The sequence below is a fragment of the Melanostigma gelatinosum genome (assembly GCF_949748355.1).
Source record: "Melanostigma gelatinosum genome assembly, chromosome: 2".
NCBI classification, from domain to species: domain Eukaryota; kingdom Metazoa; phylum Chordata; class Actinopteri; order Perciformes; family Zoarcidae; genus Melanostigma; species Melanostigma gelatinosum.
In genome coordinates this window covers 24,948,841-24,965,104 of record NC_136635.1, presented here as the reverse complement: position 1 = coordinate 24,965,104, position 16,264 = coordinate 24,948,841, and the positions used below count along the sequence as shown (strand labels likewise).

The window sequence follows — 16,264 nt, the reverse complement described above, 5'->3', positions numbered from 1 at the left end:
AGCACCACTTTGGCTTCTTGCTTACATACATTCCAATATGTATTAGAAATACGTTGAAGGAATAATATCATCCTGCAAACACTTATGAGGGTTCACAGATTGTAGAAATGGATGAAAATAAAGAAATCAATAAAGAAATCACGCCCGCTGCGACCACGTTGGAGGTGGAGCTTGAAAGCGTTTGTCTGGTTCCTCTCTCGCCTCTCTGCGGTCGCGAGAGCACCGGATGACCGTCCGACACACGGGGAGACACGAGAGAGCAGGGTCACCGTTGAGGAAGTGAAATCATAACATAACCGCGTCTCGACTTAAGCGTTCGCCCGTTGACTTCGTTCACTGGACTGCAATGCCGCCGCAGCGGGTATTCGCCCTGCCGAGGCAACAATCTCTGCTGCTGCCTGCGGTCATCAACCCGTTTATTCAAGACACCAAACTGACCAAAGCTGCGATATTCAAAGTGAGTATAGTGTTCCGGATCTATGGTCATGTAAAGGCTCGCGTTTGCAGAATATTGTCATCGCTATACAGCTCACACACACACACACACACAGGCTGCGGTGTAACCAGGGCCGATAATCTTCTCCAACGAGGATTTAACAATCTGCTTGTAAAGCACAAACAATGAGAGCCGTTGTGTGCTTTCTAGAAAAGCTGTCCAGTGATGAGGATTTCCAGACTCGTACATATGTTTGCTCTAAAAACTGTCAACAGCCAGCCCGCAGTTAACCCTGACAGCAGTCTTCCCTTAAATGGTATAGGCCTGTAATTTATGATATGTGTGTGTGTGCGCCCCTCTCCATGCAGTGTGTCCTCCTGGGAATCGTCCTGGTCCCTATTCGCGCCATCCTTCTGTCCCTGGTTCTGATGGTGACATGGCCAGTGGCCGTCATAATAACCATCAACCACCCACTGAAAGGAGCTGTGGAACCAATGACAGGCTGGAGACGGTAACCATGACGCAAACAGCCATCCCACGGAGCTACCACACACACACACACCACACACACCCACCAGGTCCTTCAGACTCGCATCATGTTTCATGTCCTTGTGAATACCAGACTCACTTAATCACAGCACAGCGTAAAACTGTTTGCACAGTACAGCTGCCTTACTTCAATCACTTGTTTACATCTATAATAATATTTATTTTCCACTTGGTTGCCAAAGTAAAATGAGCTTGGCCGAATGCATGCAAAGTTACCCAGGCTATGGCGTTAGAAACACACTTCCACATTGTTTTTCACTTCCTTCTGCCAGTGCAGCGGCATGCAAAAGTTTTATGTATGCAAAGCAGCTGCATTTACACACATTCTGATGTATTTAGACTACTACGCCTACAAAGAGGGAGTTGGCCTCTAATAATATTCTTTATTTTGGAGGTGAGCCAAACTATTCAGTGCATGTAAACATAGCAGGAAAAAACTGCACTAACATAATGCATGTTACTTAAAGCAAAGAAGAAGTAGTAAGCAGAAGCAACGTATTTCCTGCATTCATAAACTGGACAGGAAAACACAGCGGCAGCAGCATCTTCTCAAAATAATAGTTCCTGATGTGACTTGAAGAATGTGCAGCAGCTGACATTGCTACCACATAATGTTGCTCGAGATCACATCTGCACCACACGCATCACTTCAGCTCAGCTCCCCTCAGCTATCAGAGAGGAAAGAGTCAGTGATATTTGAGGGCGAACTGAACGAGTGTTTTATCTCTTCATGAATAGAAACCGACATCTAATGGACAGTGTACATCCACGCAGTATGAATACAGCATGGGAATATGTTTTACGGTACTTAGCGTGTCATAATTCATAGATTGACGAAATGAAATGTCTGGTAGTGATTGAATCGTTGCGGTTTACCTCCGTGTACAAAACAGGGTGCAGCCCTTTAAGCTGTTCAACTGCAGATAGCGGATGCTGTACACACGGGGAGAAGCGCTGCAGCTAACAGGAGCATTCCTGTGACCTTAGGCCCCAGCTTTTTAAACGATTATGACCAAACATGGTGACAGAAACGAGAGAGAAGCTGATCTTTCTCCCCGACTTATTGCTTTGCTGTGAACAGGCTCAGCTATTCTCAAGGGGGTTACATAACTGAAGCTTTGGTTTTGCAATGAAAAGGACAAGATTATTAACTCGTCAAATTTCACAATCTGAAGTATTTATTAAATTGGCAACATGGTGCTTCAAGTAATAGTGTCTGTGATGTTACCGTTGAATCTGAACACAACTCCAAATGGCAGCCTGCGTTGCTCTTTTTTTGCTCTGGGCCTTCTGCTTATTGAAGTGGTCAATATGAGAGAGCCATAATAACGTGATCAGCTGACAGTATATCAAGGTGTTGTTGATGCTTTGTGCTTCCGGCTCCATTGGGCAGAAAGATGAATGCAGCTTAAAAAATAGTCAGATACTTCTTGATACTCTTGACAAATGTTTCAAAAGTTCCACATCATTATTCATAATGTCTCAATCTGTACGATGACCTCCTAACCCTTCCTCTAGTTTATGAGGAAGTGACTGGTGATTGTAAAATTCAAGAAAAGTACAAAATGGTGTCATCCTTCCTGTTACTGAAACACTTCTGCTCAGTCCATTTGTTAAAAAAAAAAAAAAAAACACTGCCGCATGACCCTGAAGGTGATAATGATTTACCAAGAGACATTTTTAACATGGCTGATAACAGTGTGAAACAAAGTAATGCATTTTCGAGCGACACATTAACATTTTTTCTCAATCTCTTAAACTCGGTAATCTAAAACGTGGTGTCTTTTCCAGGTTCATGTGTCGGAGAGTGTTGGCGGCTTTGGGGAGGACTTACTACTTCTGCTTGGGCTTCAGAGTGGTGGTCAAGGGCAAGCAAGTCAACAGCCGTGAGGCCCCCATCCTGGCTGTGGCCCCGCACTCCACCTTTTTTGATGGGATTGTGTGCCTTGTTGCAGGCCTGCCCTCCACCGTCTCGCGGGTGGAGAATCTGGCTACACCCATCTTTGGCAGTGAGATACTTTGCTGTGCTGTCAGAACAGGAAAGGAATGTGTTTGTGGGGGCTTTCTGGTTCTCTCAACCTCCAGTATGCGTGTATGTGTGTGTGTGTGCTTTTGACAATATACAAAAGTGTGAAACATGTTGCTCATGTTTTGTATTGACTGCAAACACCTTTTATGTATATTGATCTTAATTAAAGGACGCTTGTTACGTGGGCCTACGAAATGCAAAGTGCTCATCTTATACTGCCGATTGGATATCATTCAATTTTTAAATCCCAATATGACAATAAAGACGTGCAATTAACCAAGGCCTGCCCATTAAAGTGACAGTAAACAATAAGACAAAACATCAGTCTTGTCCTCGTGTAAGAGTGTCCGTTAATGCTGGTGCTTTGCCCCCTCTGTAGGGTTTGTGCGCTGTCTTCAGCCAGTGCTGGTGTCCAGAAAGGACCCAGACTCCAGGAAGAATACAATCCAGGAGATTGAAAGCAGAGCCAAGTCAGGAGGCCGCTGGCCACAGGTCTGTCCCAACACACAAAACAACCCCCCCCCCCTCTAGCAAGTGCCCCGAATATTTACCTTGTATTCTCAATTATTATAACTGTAGAGATAATTTTCAAACTTGTCAATTCAGAAAACATAAGATCCTTAACTTTGGATGCTGGTTTGGTTTCACGGTTTCCTTTTTTCAGATAACCATGTCTTATAATTCTATATATATATTTTTTAACACCATCACCCAACTAGCCAAAGCGCATACAATGTTTACTCAAATACAAGAACCATGATTTCTAAAGCAGACCTTTGCAGGTTGCAAGTCTTCTTGATACTAATTTTAACATTTAGTCATGAAGCTTTGTCTCCTCAGGTTCTGATATTTCCAGAGGGAACATGCACAAATCGCTCATGTCTCATCACTTTCAAACAAGGTAAGAAATGAAATGTAAAATGAATGTAATGTAGTAAATGTATGTGTGCAACAAGGAAAATGATTCCTTCTGCTGCTTATACCACATGAAGTATTTCAGTTCATATACGAAAGGAAAAAAAGTGAATAGTTCATAATATATCCCCTTTAACTTAAATCGAATAAACTGAGCAGAATGGTTTCACAATAGGAAGAACACTCTATACTACACTGCTCCATTCATTCATTACATGATGTGGTTTGTGCATTGCCATGTTGTTTGTGTGTTTAAGTCTTTCACACTGTGTTCTCCTCCTCTAGGTGCTTTTATTCCCGGGGTCCCTGTTCAGCCTGTGATTATGAGATATCCCAACAAACTGGTGAGCGATTGTGATTGTAATACAGCGTTAATCTGTTTCTCCTTACATAGTGAGAGACAAATTGATAAAGAGGCCACATTGTACTCGTTTGCACAGAAGATAATTGTATTGAGTCAGAGATGAAATTCATCCTGTTGGGTTCCTGAACACACAGTGTGTTACAGTATTGATAATTTGTTTATCCAAGCAGAAGCACGTGGACTTCTCAGACAGCTGACTCTGCACATCTTTTCGGTGACATTGTTGGCATCCTCTCAAGTTGTTCGGTTTTTATGAATTTGGATGGTTGAACTGTCCACGGTCAAAGTCCCAATGAGAGACTGATAGCAACAGTAGTTTGGCTGTATCACACTACGTATAATTGTGTACGTTGTTACGGTTTTATGAAGCTTTATGCATGTCTTCCAGGATACCGTGTCTTGGACTTGGCAGGGTTTCAGCTCGTAAGGATGCTTTCTACATGTTCTTATGTTTCACTCATAGTATGCACGTTCTCTGAAGGTGGTGTTTGCTGTCATTTTCTTCTTAGACAATAAACGTGATTATAACACGATAACGGCAACATTACTGCCTTGTACTGCAACAACTATTGGACTGTGGAATGGATATATGTGGCCGACTGTCCTCCTTGTTTTATGTGCAGGAGGACGCTGCTGCTTCTAACTATGTGCCAGCTGTACACCACAGTAGAGATAGAGGTAACAGGTATTCCCAATATGTTCATCTTACTGTTATGCCAAAGATACTACAAACTGTTTAGAATTTTATTACATTTCGTACAAACATCCACTTGAACTCGGAGGGTGACTTGATTATTATGTTAGTTATAATAATTTGAACACTTCATGTCTAATACGATGACGTGATGCCATTTCGGAAAGACATGGATGTAAACTGCATCAGCTTTACTGGTAGTATCAGTGGCATCCTCTGCCAGTGTGTAGACTGTGTAGCCTTTAATTTGCAGCGCATTCTCCAAGATACCGTATCAAACCGAGCACGAGATGCATCTCTTGCATTCAGGGATTTTGGTTTCCATGCAGAGGTTTTGGAGTTTGCTTTCTGCTTGACCTTCCATGTGACATTTTTTGCCCGTTTCCTCTGTTTTTGTAGTTCCTGCCAATGCATATCCCCACAGAGGAGGAGAAGAAAAGCCCTCCTCTGTTTGCTAGCAGAGTGCGAGAAACTATGGCCCAGTAAGTGTTAATTGGTCCTGGCTCTTTAAGAGCGTCACCGGCCTGTGAGCTGAACCCTGCATGTGCAAACTGTCTGCTTTCAGGACTTTGGGAGTTCCAGTGACAGACCACACATATGAAGACTGCCGGCTGATGATCTCAGCTGGTGAGCTAACGCTGCCCATGGAGGCCGGCCTGGTTGAGTTCACCAAAATTAGCCGTAAACTCAAGTAAGAACATCTCACTTAAGTACACTGTCGGCATCGCCAGGCAGGGACATCAACAATTACAGAATATGGCTTGAGAGTTGTTGTTTTTGTCATCGTTAGTGTTGTCTATCACACACCTGACAACCTATGTAGCTCAAAAGAAATGATGTCAAATGCAAAGAATGCCAGTACACCACAACCTCCTCATTGTGCGCTGCTCTCTCAGTCTGAAGTGGGACAATGTGAAGAAGGAGCTGGACAGCTTCGCAGCCATTGCCAGCTCTTGTAAAGGGGGACGGATCACCATCGAGGAGTTTGCCAGATTCCTGAAGCTGCCCGTCAACCCAGCCCTCGAGGAGCTGTTTGCATTGTTTGACAGGGTGAGAGACATGCATATCAAATAGTTCCGTTCGCTGTCAGCCAAAACGCACCGTCCAAAACAATAACAGTCTGCAAACTGTTTTCGCCCACGCTGTGTCTCTGGACGCAGCGTAGCAGGACAAATGCAGAGGTTCACAGTCGCTCAGTCGAGGACGCAGGGACTCACACACACACACACACGACCGAACACATAACCTCTCCCCAGGTTTACGCCTGGCTGAGTAATGACACTTAAATACTGAATTTCCTTTGGTTGACACACAGCCAGTGTGTTGGAATAAATCTTAGTACAGTCAAACTGGCCCTAACTCAATTTACAGAATCGCATACATATTACATCACTGCATATCATGTGTACCGATTAAAGTAAACATCATGGTGCGGGTTCAGGATTTATACAGCCTGAGAGGAAACTATAATCAAAGTGGTTTGGCCTCCGTCACTGGTATGTCAACCAGAGGTTGTGTTAAGCATAAAAACAGCCCTTTTACATCCATTTCAATGAGTTTCCTTTTCCTTCCAATATACTATGACTCATCGTTTTTCAGTAACAGAGAATAGCGATTTATAGAAATCACTTATGCTGTTAAACTTATATTACTCTTGAAATTCCCCATCCTCCCTTTAACATTCAAAACTGTTGATGCCAGACTAAACTCTTTTTCTAGACCATAAAGGATTGAGTACCATCCATCCGTCATAATAATAACCCGCACATGAACAGACTCAAGTATTTTTATCGCTGTCTCTTTTGTCCCCGTCTAGAACGGAGATGGCACCATAGACTTCAGAGAGTATGTTATCGGCGTGACCATCTTGTGTCGACCAGCTAACACAGAAGATGTGCTTCGAATGGCTTTCCAGGTACACGGGAATATTCTGACATTGCACGTGCACGTCACATGCACGTTGTATTTGAATGCACACTGCATACAAATATACAGAAATGTGTATATGGTAGTATCCATCTTTAATCAGGTCACCCAAGCGAGTGCTCCTTAAGACTGCTTTGTGCGTGCCAATAATCGCCGCTGTATCAGAAATGTTCCATATTAGTCATGTTGATTGGATTTCTTAGACTGGATTGTATGACACTATCCTTGGTAAATTTAAGCTGTAATGCTTTTTTGTCAAGCAGACATTTCTGCGATGTAACTAGAACCAGTGACAAATGATGTGTGTTTACTATATCTGAAGTATACATGATGTTTACATTTTATACGACCGGTAACTATAAAAAGAAAATATTAAGATAACAATAAAATAACAGAACGCAAAAGTACTAAATCTAAACTGAAACAGCCGGCCCTGCCTGACCGCTGACATTCGAGCACAGCAGACTGTACTGTAGGAAGCACAGAAGCAGCATTCAGAGAGGCTTGGATCATGTCAAGTTAACAATGTCTGTCTTTTGTGGAGAGCATGGAGTCATTTTGCTGGCCATGAGGTCAAATGTGGTTTTGGACAAACTACTGGTGTTTATGTAATGTTGCAATTCAGTCATTTAGTTTTTTCTTACCCGCCTACCTATTTGCACACCCTCAATAACCAGTATTTTTCTTGAACATGCCACAATTTGAAAGTGAACTATATTGTTCTCTACGTTCCTGTCCTCTCTCATGCAGCTGTTTGATATAGATGAGGATGAGAAAATCACCCGAGAGGAGTTTACTGCTCTGCTGCGCTCAGCTCTGGGTGTGTCCAATCTTAACATGGCCAAACTCTTTAAGGAGATTGATGCTGACGGCTCTGGTTTCATCACCTTCAGTGAGTACACTCGGATGCTACATTTTGTTCTTCTAAGCTCCTTTTGTATTTCCAAGGGCATACTATGGAATGGGAATATGTACAATAAATATAAACGGCAGTATTGTTCGTACTTCCCTAATCCTGAGCTACACTGTATCCTGAGGGTTTTTTCTCTGTGCCTGTGTGTGTGTGTGTGTTTCTTCAGCTGAATTTCAAGACTTTGCCATGAACCACCCGGAGTACGCCAAGCTCTTCTCCACCTACCTGGAGCTTCAGAGATACCAAGCTATGCAGGAGGCGAGTCCAGGTGATCTGGAATTGGCCGGTCAGACCAGTTCAGCTGAAAAACAGGAAGACAGCACCTCTGACAAAAAAGAGGACTGAGGATGACTGAACACTCCTTGACTGCCCTGAGAGACGGAACACTGTAGCCACCGCACTGAAAAGGAAAAAGTGTCATCTGCCATCTGACTTTAAGCAGATTCAAGTCATTTGCCACAGCAGATCCACATTATAGTTTGTGTGCTTGCCTTTTCAATTTCAGTGCCTTATAGAGATTTCCAAGAACCACTCCCCCGAAGTCACTGCACAAGAAATGTTGTATTGCAGACTTTTAAATCCCTAAAGTGTTGTGTGTTATGGTTATGTGTTCATCTTTAAAAAATACAATAAATTAAAATGTAGTCATAGGATGGAAATATGGCAGAAAAATCACATGGCCCCTCACTGTTTTAAAGGTGCTAAATTCAAAATTCAGAGCATTAACATAGCAGCAAACAACCGTTGGCTATGTGAAGATATAGTGGAGTAATGGCGTCCTGAGCAAAGAATGAAGACACACTTCTTCTGGAGATGTTGTAATCCAATGCTTCTCCGTGCTTTGTTTTTACGTAGCCGGTCCGGTGGCGGACATGCGCGTGCATGTTAGTCCCAGTGCGCTCATACAGCGGTTACAGCTGATAACAGCGTCCTGACCCGCGGCGTTGTCGCGCAAGCAAAACTCCTACCCTCCGGTTCCCCTCCGGGTTAACACTCCCAGCTCTCTAAGCACTGTTGCCGTTGTTTGCACCGTTAGCAACAGACGGTGCCATGTTGAGAGCCCTGCGGAGGCAATCCATCACAGATATGCTCTGGATTTTGAATGAAGTGCCTTTTAACTTTTGAAACCCTGCAATCTTTAGAGGTGTAACGTCAGTGACAGCGTTTCATGATATACTTAAACTGACTCGCCATGTTTTTGACTTCGATACATCATTCTGTGTATCCTGAGCTGACCCTAACTTGGACTTAGATGAAAGTAGCTTTGTGTACCTTCTCCTTTGTCTCTGTAGTCTTCTGTAAATGAGTAAAGAAAAATTGCCAAACCGACACCTTTTTAAGTGTAAGCAAAGAGTCCACGTGCTTCTGTGTTGCAGTATAATTAGTGTACAGTAAGCTTTAATAAGATCACTCCAATCTGGCAAACCCACAGATGTTCTGTTTTAAAACTACGTCTACGAAGAGCACACATGCTGTGCATTACACTTTTGTTTCAGCGCTCAGGGACACGGACCTTGTAAGACGGCTGTATAATTAGCCAGAGGTTTGCTTTGCATGTGTATCTATTTGCATTTCTACTGAAGACTGTTGTTGCTGAGACAGCAGCATGTCTATGTAGCTTTAAGTTTACTAAAGCAAATCAACCACTGAAAAATAGGGCAATTTGTGAGCAAAAAGGCAACAGTGCTTCTTCACAGCATCATATCCCAGCGGGGTATGCGTTCAGATTAACTAGCGGCACTGCTATTTATTTAGCAAGGCGCATGGCAATTATGTGATTTTTTTTTTCTTTTTTGTTAACACTGCAAAGTTTGCTTTTTAAAATAAAACAAAGAGTACAATTTTAATATTTCCTGCATTTTTACATTCACCACTGAGGGAACTAATGACTTCTGTAGATTTTGTCTTTGATGAAGCAAGGTGCAATAAAGGGGCCGTGGAAGTACTTCTGATGCTCTAAACCACCACCAGGTGCCAGTAGTTTCCTACAATAATTCCATTACGTGTGTGTTTGCTCTTCTTATACTTTCAAGGATCAGTTTAAATTTGACCCCTTGTATCATTTGAGTCTGTATTTTAAATGTACGACAGAGCTCGACAACAATGATTTTAAGTTGAAATCTGATTCATGCTACATGTATTGGTAAGGGTAAACTAATCCATGAGCATGCAAATTGATCATAAGGCACTGAAACTGAAGATAAGGCACAATATGATTGACTTTCATCAACTTTATACTCCAATACCAGCAGTCAATCTAAGTTGATCTTTGATCTTGAACATACACATTTCAATGCACAAAAACCAGAGCAATTTCTTAATTGTGTTTCTACGACTTATGTGCTATAATTGCTCAATTTATCTGCATTGCATTTCTACATTTGACTTTTTTGTGACCAAACCAGTTTTCATTGTGAGGGTGGAAGAAGACTAGAAGCACTATAAAATGTGAATGTGAGACTTTGAGAGCAATGTAATGTACGTGTTGATTCTTTGCCATAAAAGTTTCCTTATACCATATGTGATTCTTTTCAATTTGAAGGTCATTCCCCCCCCCCCTCAATATCAGACGCTTTATAATGTGTTATGATTATTGTTATAGAGCATTATGAATATTTATGAGTGTTTAGAAGTAAAATCATACAGTGATATGAGCAGATTTATATCATTTATATTTAAAATATGGTTCACTTTTTCTAATCTCACATACAGTACTTACTTAATAATTCTGATGTCTGTGTTGAGTGACGGAGGTATAGCTTGAGCACAGAGTCGGATCATGTTCAGGTTTGGATGTGGTGGGATGTTGGGCTTTGTAACTTTCTGTTCTTGTCTTAATGAATAATAACGGCGTGGTCCAAAAGTGCTTTTAAAATTCAGGGGGGAAGCCATCTGATGCAGGTGCTTTGTTATTCGATATGGCTTGAAGTGCTTTCTCTCAGTCTTCTAGCCTAATGGGTCAGTCCAAGATATCTTCATGAAGTTCTGTTATCTTGGGGAGATCTATTTTGTCAAAGAATGTGTTTATTCTAAGTGTTTGGCAATTTGGTTGCGAGAGAGTTTGAATTGTTGATTTGCCAGATATTCTCCTTGTGTTGTCATTGTGTTCAAAGTTACCGGTATGTTTTAGCCTGTGTCTGAAAAACTGTGTCGTCCTATTTAGGATGTAATAAAGTTTGTCCCTGGAAGTTTTTTTTTTTTTTATACATCAGATTTACAAGATGACATTCTGTTCTCTGCTTAAGTCCTTTTTTGTCGTTTTTGGTCTTCCCTTCTTTTCTTTTTTCATTGGTGGAGCACAGGATTATTTTTCCTCTCATCACTACCTTGGCTGTTTCCCAGAGGCGAGGTTGTTGGGGAATCATTTAGTTTGAGGATGTCTTGAAGTCAGAATCTACAAGTGATGATGTGTTGCAACGCCATCTTGTGCATGGTTTATGGTTTCATTAATAAAAGTAAAGCTTACTGGAACGTGGTTGAAAATAATAATGGGATGCATTTTTGCTTCTTGTTTTCTTGATATAATCGAGTTGCTAGTGAGGAAGTAATCGGTGAATGTCAAACATATATTGTACCCATTTAAATGATTGCCACGGTCTGGGAAAGTTAGTGATGTTTGATCACAGTTTTAGATAAATGTGCTTGTCTATTCTAACAAAGAATTTCTTTAAATAACATGTACAAAACAAACATTTTCATCAGATAGGCCCTTTCTTTTGTAACAAATGAGTTATCCATCTGCTTATTGGTCCAGCATTGGCTCCATTTTGGCACAACTGCATATTCCAGCTCAACTGCTGTCAAAAGAGTAGTTCATCTGTGAGGAGGCCAGGATGCTCATACAAACCCAACACATGGCGTTCTAAACACAGCCAATGTGACTGTGCTCACATGCACACAGAAAAAAGAAAAAGCTGTCTTGCTCCATATGCACAGAGGAGGCTGAAATGAATGAATGATGGAGAGCGTGTCGCTTCATTAAAAGCTCGCTGTTAGACAAACTGTGACTACCAGCTGTGATTTCCAACTTCAATTTGTTTTAACCTTTTCAAACGTACAGAGGCTCATTTCATTTTAATCAAAATTGATGAGATGGCATGGCATGGAATCAATGAAGTGACATTGTTGCCGCGCTTACAACAGTGCGACTCCTTCCCTACCCACAGCTCCCGCCCCCCCCCCCCCCCATCCCTCCCTCCCTCCCTCCCCCAGCCTTTCCTCTGCATGGCTGTTGTATATTGCTGTATCTACTTCAGCCCTGCCTGGGGGGGGGGTGATCCTGTCGCAGTAGATTGTGAGAGATGTGTGTTGGTAATGCAATTTGGTCTCCTCAGGACCTGAGTGAGTGAGCAGCCTCTGTTTGTTGCTGGACACAGGCCTCTTACGGATGGAGAGGAGGGGGGGGGGGGGGTGTCACTGGTCCAGGCTGGAAGGAAAGGTCAGAACAGACAGGCCTTGCAGTTTAACAGATGTGACAGTACTGTGTGTCTCAATTGAAACAGGTAGCCGTGCTTCCTCAGGCCACATGAGCGTGAGTCTCAGTGGCTACTGCACAAGTTCAGACCAAGTCAGCTATTTATTTCTAATTTCTTTTTAGGGTATTTCACCTAACGTAAGGAGTTAATAGCTTCATATTAAAGCGGGTAAATACTGTAATGTAATGTAACAAGGTAATACATGAACTGAAACGAATGCTCCCATTCACTGAGAGTATGAACACATTTTTTACATCTCCAACTGTACAGAATATACAGACTTTGCTTCAGATGCAAGTTTTACCTGCATGACTATGATACAACAGACTGAGTCATTGGCAGTGTAATCGTTCAAGAGACAATTTAATACATTTTTTTAAGTGAAAAGCAATTGGGCCTCGCTAACGCGAATACATTTTAGGAGCGTGACATAAAAGGAATACATTATTTTTGCTTTAAGTTCCAATAGAATATAGCTTCCTGCTTATAGCAACATGACCAGGCGGATGTATGGCTTCAAACATTTAGCACAGTGTGCATCAACATTACAGGATACAGATTAGTTGCTGGCTAGGACTACTGAGTGAAAAAAAAATACTGTAAAGATAAGGAGAGGAAATGTCAAGTATAGTCAAAAGGTATTCTCTCCCAGTCCTCACACGACTGAAACACTGCCTTTGATAGGTAATATATTCAATGCTTATTGAAAGAAATATTTAAACCCAAGATGCCTGGTTTGTCATGGCAGTATCAATCCTCCAACGGGAATATTCTAGAAGTCTAGTACATCATTTTAGAGCATTTTCTTTAATCCAGCATGACACACTGGGTATTTTGGCAAACTTTCAAACTTTGCGATGTCCAGTATCATAGATTTCTCTGAATTTGAACAATGCTTGGCAGCATGAGATACCTTTGCAAATATGGTCCCACTGCTCTGTCCTCTCATGCACGGCTTCTGTCCAGCTACTCAGTGCAAAGAGTTCATTAAACTCTGAGTTCTCATTGTTACATTTCCTTATCACACCATATGACACCGTGTTGGCTTTCTCTCTCCTATTATTCTCTCAGGAAAGGGATTGTTCCTCATTTCCTGTGTGATGGTTTATAGAAACAGTGAAGGTCCTGGTGAGGGCAAGGTTTGGGGAACCGTATAAAACATCGGCTGTCCAATGCCGGTATCTGCAGTGTTTGGGGTTTTTCACATCTCTGCGCTTGATTCTTTTCCAGATGTTTGGACGATGGGCAACAACTTTTCCTGTGTAATATTCAAAGATGGGCCAGAGCAAGGTTGTGGAAAAGGCATTTGTCTTTTACTTGTCAGTGAGACTTGCCAAATAAGGTGTGTAAGTGTTTATAAGTTTCAAACAAACTCAAACTCATCCCTCCACACTCGTAACAGTGATCGAATGTGTTTTTTCCTCGTCTCACAAGGTTTCTTTTTATTTCTAGGAGCCAAATGACAGTAAGTGTAATGTGTTAGTGTTTCTGGCAACAATATGTCTTACGCAACAATTCCACAAGAGAACATTAGAAATGTCTGTATGGAATATTAATATGCCTCTCCTATTGGAGATGTAAGTTGAATCTGAATCGTGGGACTTGCCAATCAATCACACACGCACTTCTTTTCTCTCACAGTTCAAACAGCAATCATGCCAACCCTCCCTTTTTGTGCCCCCTAATTATTACCCGCTATTCAAACTCAACTTGTGTGTGCCCCCTATTGTGTTCTTCATTCACCAGTTGCTTGGAGATTGAAGGGGTGGGACTTTGTGAAAGCTAAAACTCTTTGATATATAGATGAAGGAGACTGGTTATTATGATAAGCTTTTTGAGGACAATGGCACCACATTCTCATGGACTTATTTTGGAGTGTAGGTGTTGGCTGAAGCACAAGATGGGGCTGCTGCTGAGGAACACTCTTTACTGGCCTGCACCATGTATACACCAAATTTCCCAGATGTGTGCTTTGTGCTGCTCAGAGATGTTTCTCTCCGTGACTGGACATCTGACTCACACTGCTATTTCTTCCAACTGAATGTATACAGCGTGTAGGGAATGAGACTTAACATTGCTGACGTGCTTAAAACTTTGCAGACACTCGCAAAGCCCAGAGAGAGAAACAGAGTAGCTTGAAGACACTCCTTTGGTGAGGCTGGGAGAGATTTAAACCAGAGAGTTTTGGGGTGCAAAACAAAACAAACCCCACTTGTTTTGAACACTATGACCCGATTACCATGTGGTAATGACCTGCTACTTTAATCTATTGAATGAAAAAAACAAAAAACGTTTTTTTATGAAGATCATTTTAGAATCCTGGCTCACACAGCACAATGGGCCTCGTTCCCAGCAGACATTTTTGACTTGTCATAGTCGGAACAGCACAGTTGTTTCTAATAACCCGAACGATGGCTCTGTTCTATTCAAGAGTTCCATGAGAGTGACAGTGAGCAAGCATGCACGATACCAGGAGCCCGATATTAAAGCAGCTAAATGGAATCCAGCCATCAACAGTTTAATTATTTACACCTGTGCTTTCCCTACTGTGGCAAGTCAAAATGTCTTGCAGGCCTATCTGGAGAGTGAAATATCTTTGGTCACTCTTATTTGTACCATGGAGCTAATGCACTTTTTATAATGTCGAGCTGACTCTTTAATGCGGAGATAGGCAGGCAACTGAGGTGGATGAAAGGTTGTAATGGCGCGTGTGTGTGTGTGTGTGAGAGAACAGAAAGGAACAGAAGTAGAGATCTTTGCGGTGACCCATATCCAACTGTACAGGTTAAATCCAGACAGTCATACTGTGACTGCAGAGAGGCTGCGTCTTGTTTCATCAGCTTCCCATCCTCAGGTCAACATGGGAGAGCCCGAACCTTATGAAAGCGAAGGAAGGTCTCAAGAATTGTACACAGACAGAAGGTGGAATCCAGGATGATCGCGGTGAAGGATGACATCATTTTCCCTTCAGCAGTCCACACCTTTACGGGTGCAGCTTGTTATTGTCTGTTCTCAATATGCCCCTGCTTTACATCTTTAAGTCACCTCTGAGGGACATTGTCCATCAAATACTGCACATTATGTGTGCCTTGACATTTCAAGAAAGCCAGTGTTTGAATGTACAGCATCGCACTAGTTCATATTCAGAAATACACTCCCCATCAAACCCGGTCATGATAACACAACACATTTGGTAATTCTTTGCTTGAGGTACCTGACAATACAAAACCAAGTGCAAAAGAATAGAACTAATTCAGGAGAAAACAACAGTAATAACACATTATCCTTCCACGTTACCTGGTCCTTTGCTTTACCATCCTTGCAGTTATTCAATCTTCACAAACAAAACGCCCAAAACCAGCCCTATTAGGGTTTTATAAAACAAGCACTGGGGAGCAAAGAGGACATTCATTGACTCTAATGGGATGAACTGATCAACCATATCTAATAAAAAGCATTGCCCCTGGCTAAAGCGGCTGTAGAATTGAATTACACATGGAACACAATGCTTTCATGGCTTCTTAGAAAACTGTAATTCAATCTGATTAGTACAGAGAAAAAGCAGATAAAGTCCAAATCAAAACATTTAGAAAAGTTTTTCTGCATGTGCAATGTAAAGGACTCATGTGACGCTGAAGGTGAAGTGGTCTTATGTCTCTTGAACAATGTTAAATTAAAGTGCCAATCCGAAAAGCAAAGACATGATCTGACTTTATATTCTGCTCTTGACATGGAAAAAGTCTCCATCGAATAAATACACAAACCCATTGCTTATAAAGTTCAAACCAAGGTTTATAAACGCAATATTTGATTTATCTAGAAAGTAAGAGGTCATCGAACTATTATGTTCTCATCCCAACTGATTGTTGCACTGACAAGTCAGAGGTTTATGGGAATTTGAGCGTAAATGAAAAAAGCGTTCACATCAAAAATGGAGAGAAAGTGTTCAATTATAAAATATCA

At 41.8% G+C, this 16,264-nt stretch overlaps 1 protein-coding gene across 1 annotated transcript; it reads left to right on the top strand.

The window, feature by feature from the left end:
* Positions 1–220: 220 nt before the first annotated feature.
* On the top strand, positions 221–10,408 carry lpcat2 (lysophosphatidylcholine acyltransferase 2). Its single transcript, XM_079293139.1, has 14 exons — positions 221–457; positions 805–947; positions 2,777–2,994; positions 3,394–3,506; positions 3,855–3,915; positions 4,215–4,273; positions 4,682–4,716; positions 4,917–4,971; positions 5,387–5,469; positions 5,553–5,678; positions 5,884–6,037; positions 6,804–6,902; positions 7,664–7,805; positions 7,993–10,408. The coding sequence occupies exons 1-14, from the start codon at positions 347–349 to the stop codon at positions 8,169–8,171; spliced, it is 1,578 nt and encodes a 525-aa protein (XP_079149265.1). The 5' UTR covers positions 221–346; the 3' UTR covers positions 8,172–10,408.
* Positions 10,409–16,264: the final 5,856 nt, after the last annotated feature.

Bases quoted from the DNA above. Each gene is read 5' to 3' on its own strand.
- lpcat2 (XM_079293139.1), top strand. From the start codon at position 347: ATGCCGCCGCAGCGGGTATTCGCCCTGCCGAGGCAACAATCTCTGCTG. The intron at 4,274-4,681 runs GTGAGCGATTGT...CATGTCTTCCAG, and splicing joins TGAGATATCCCAACAAACTG to GATACCGTGTCTTGGACTTG. The intron at 7,806-7,992 runs GTGAGTACACTC...GTGTTTCTTCAG, and splicing joins CTCTGGTTTCATCACCTTCA to CTGAATTTCAAGACTTTGCC.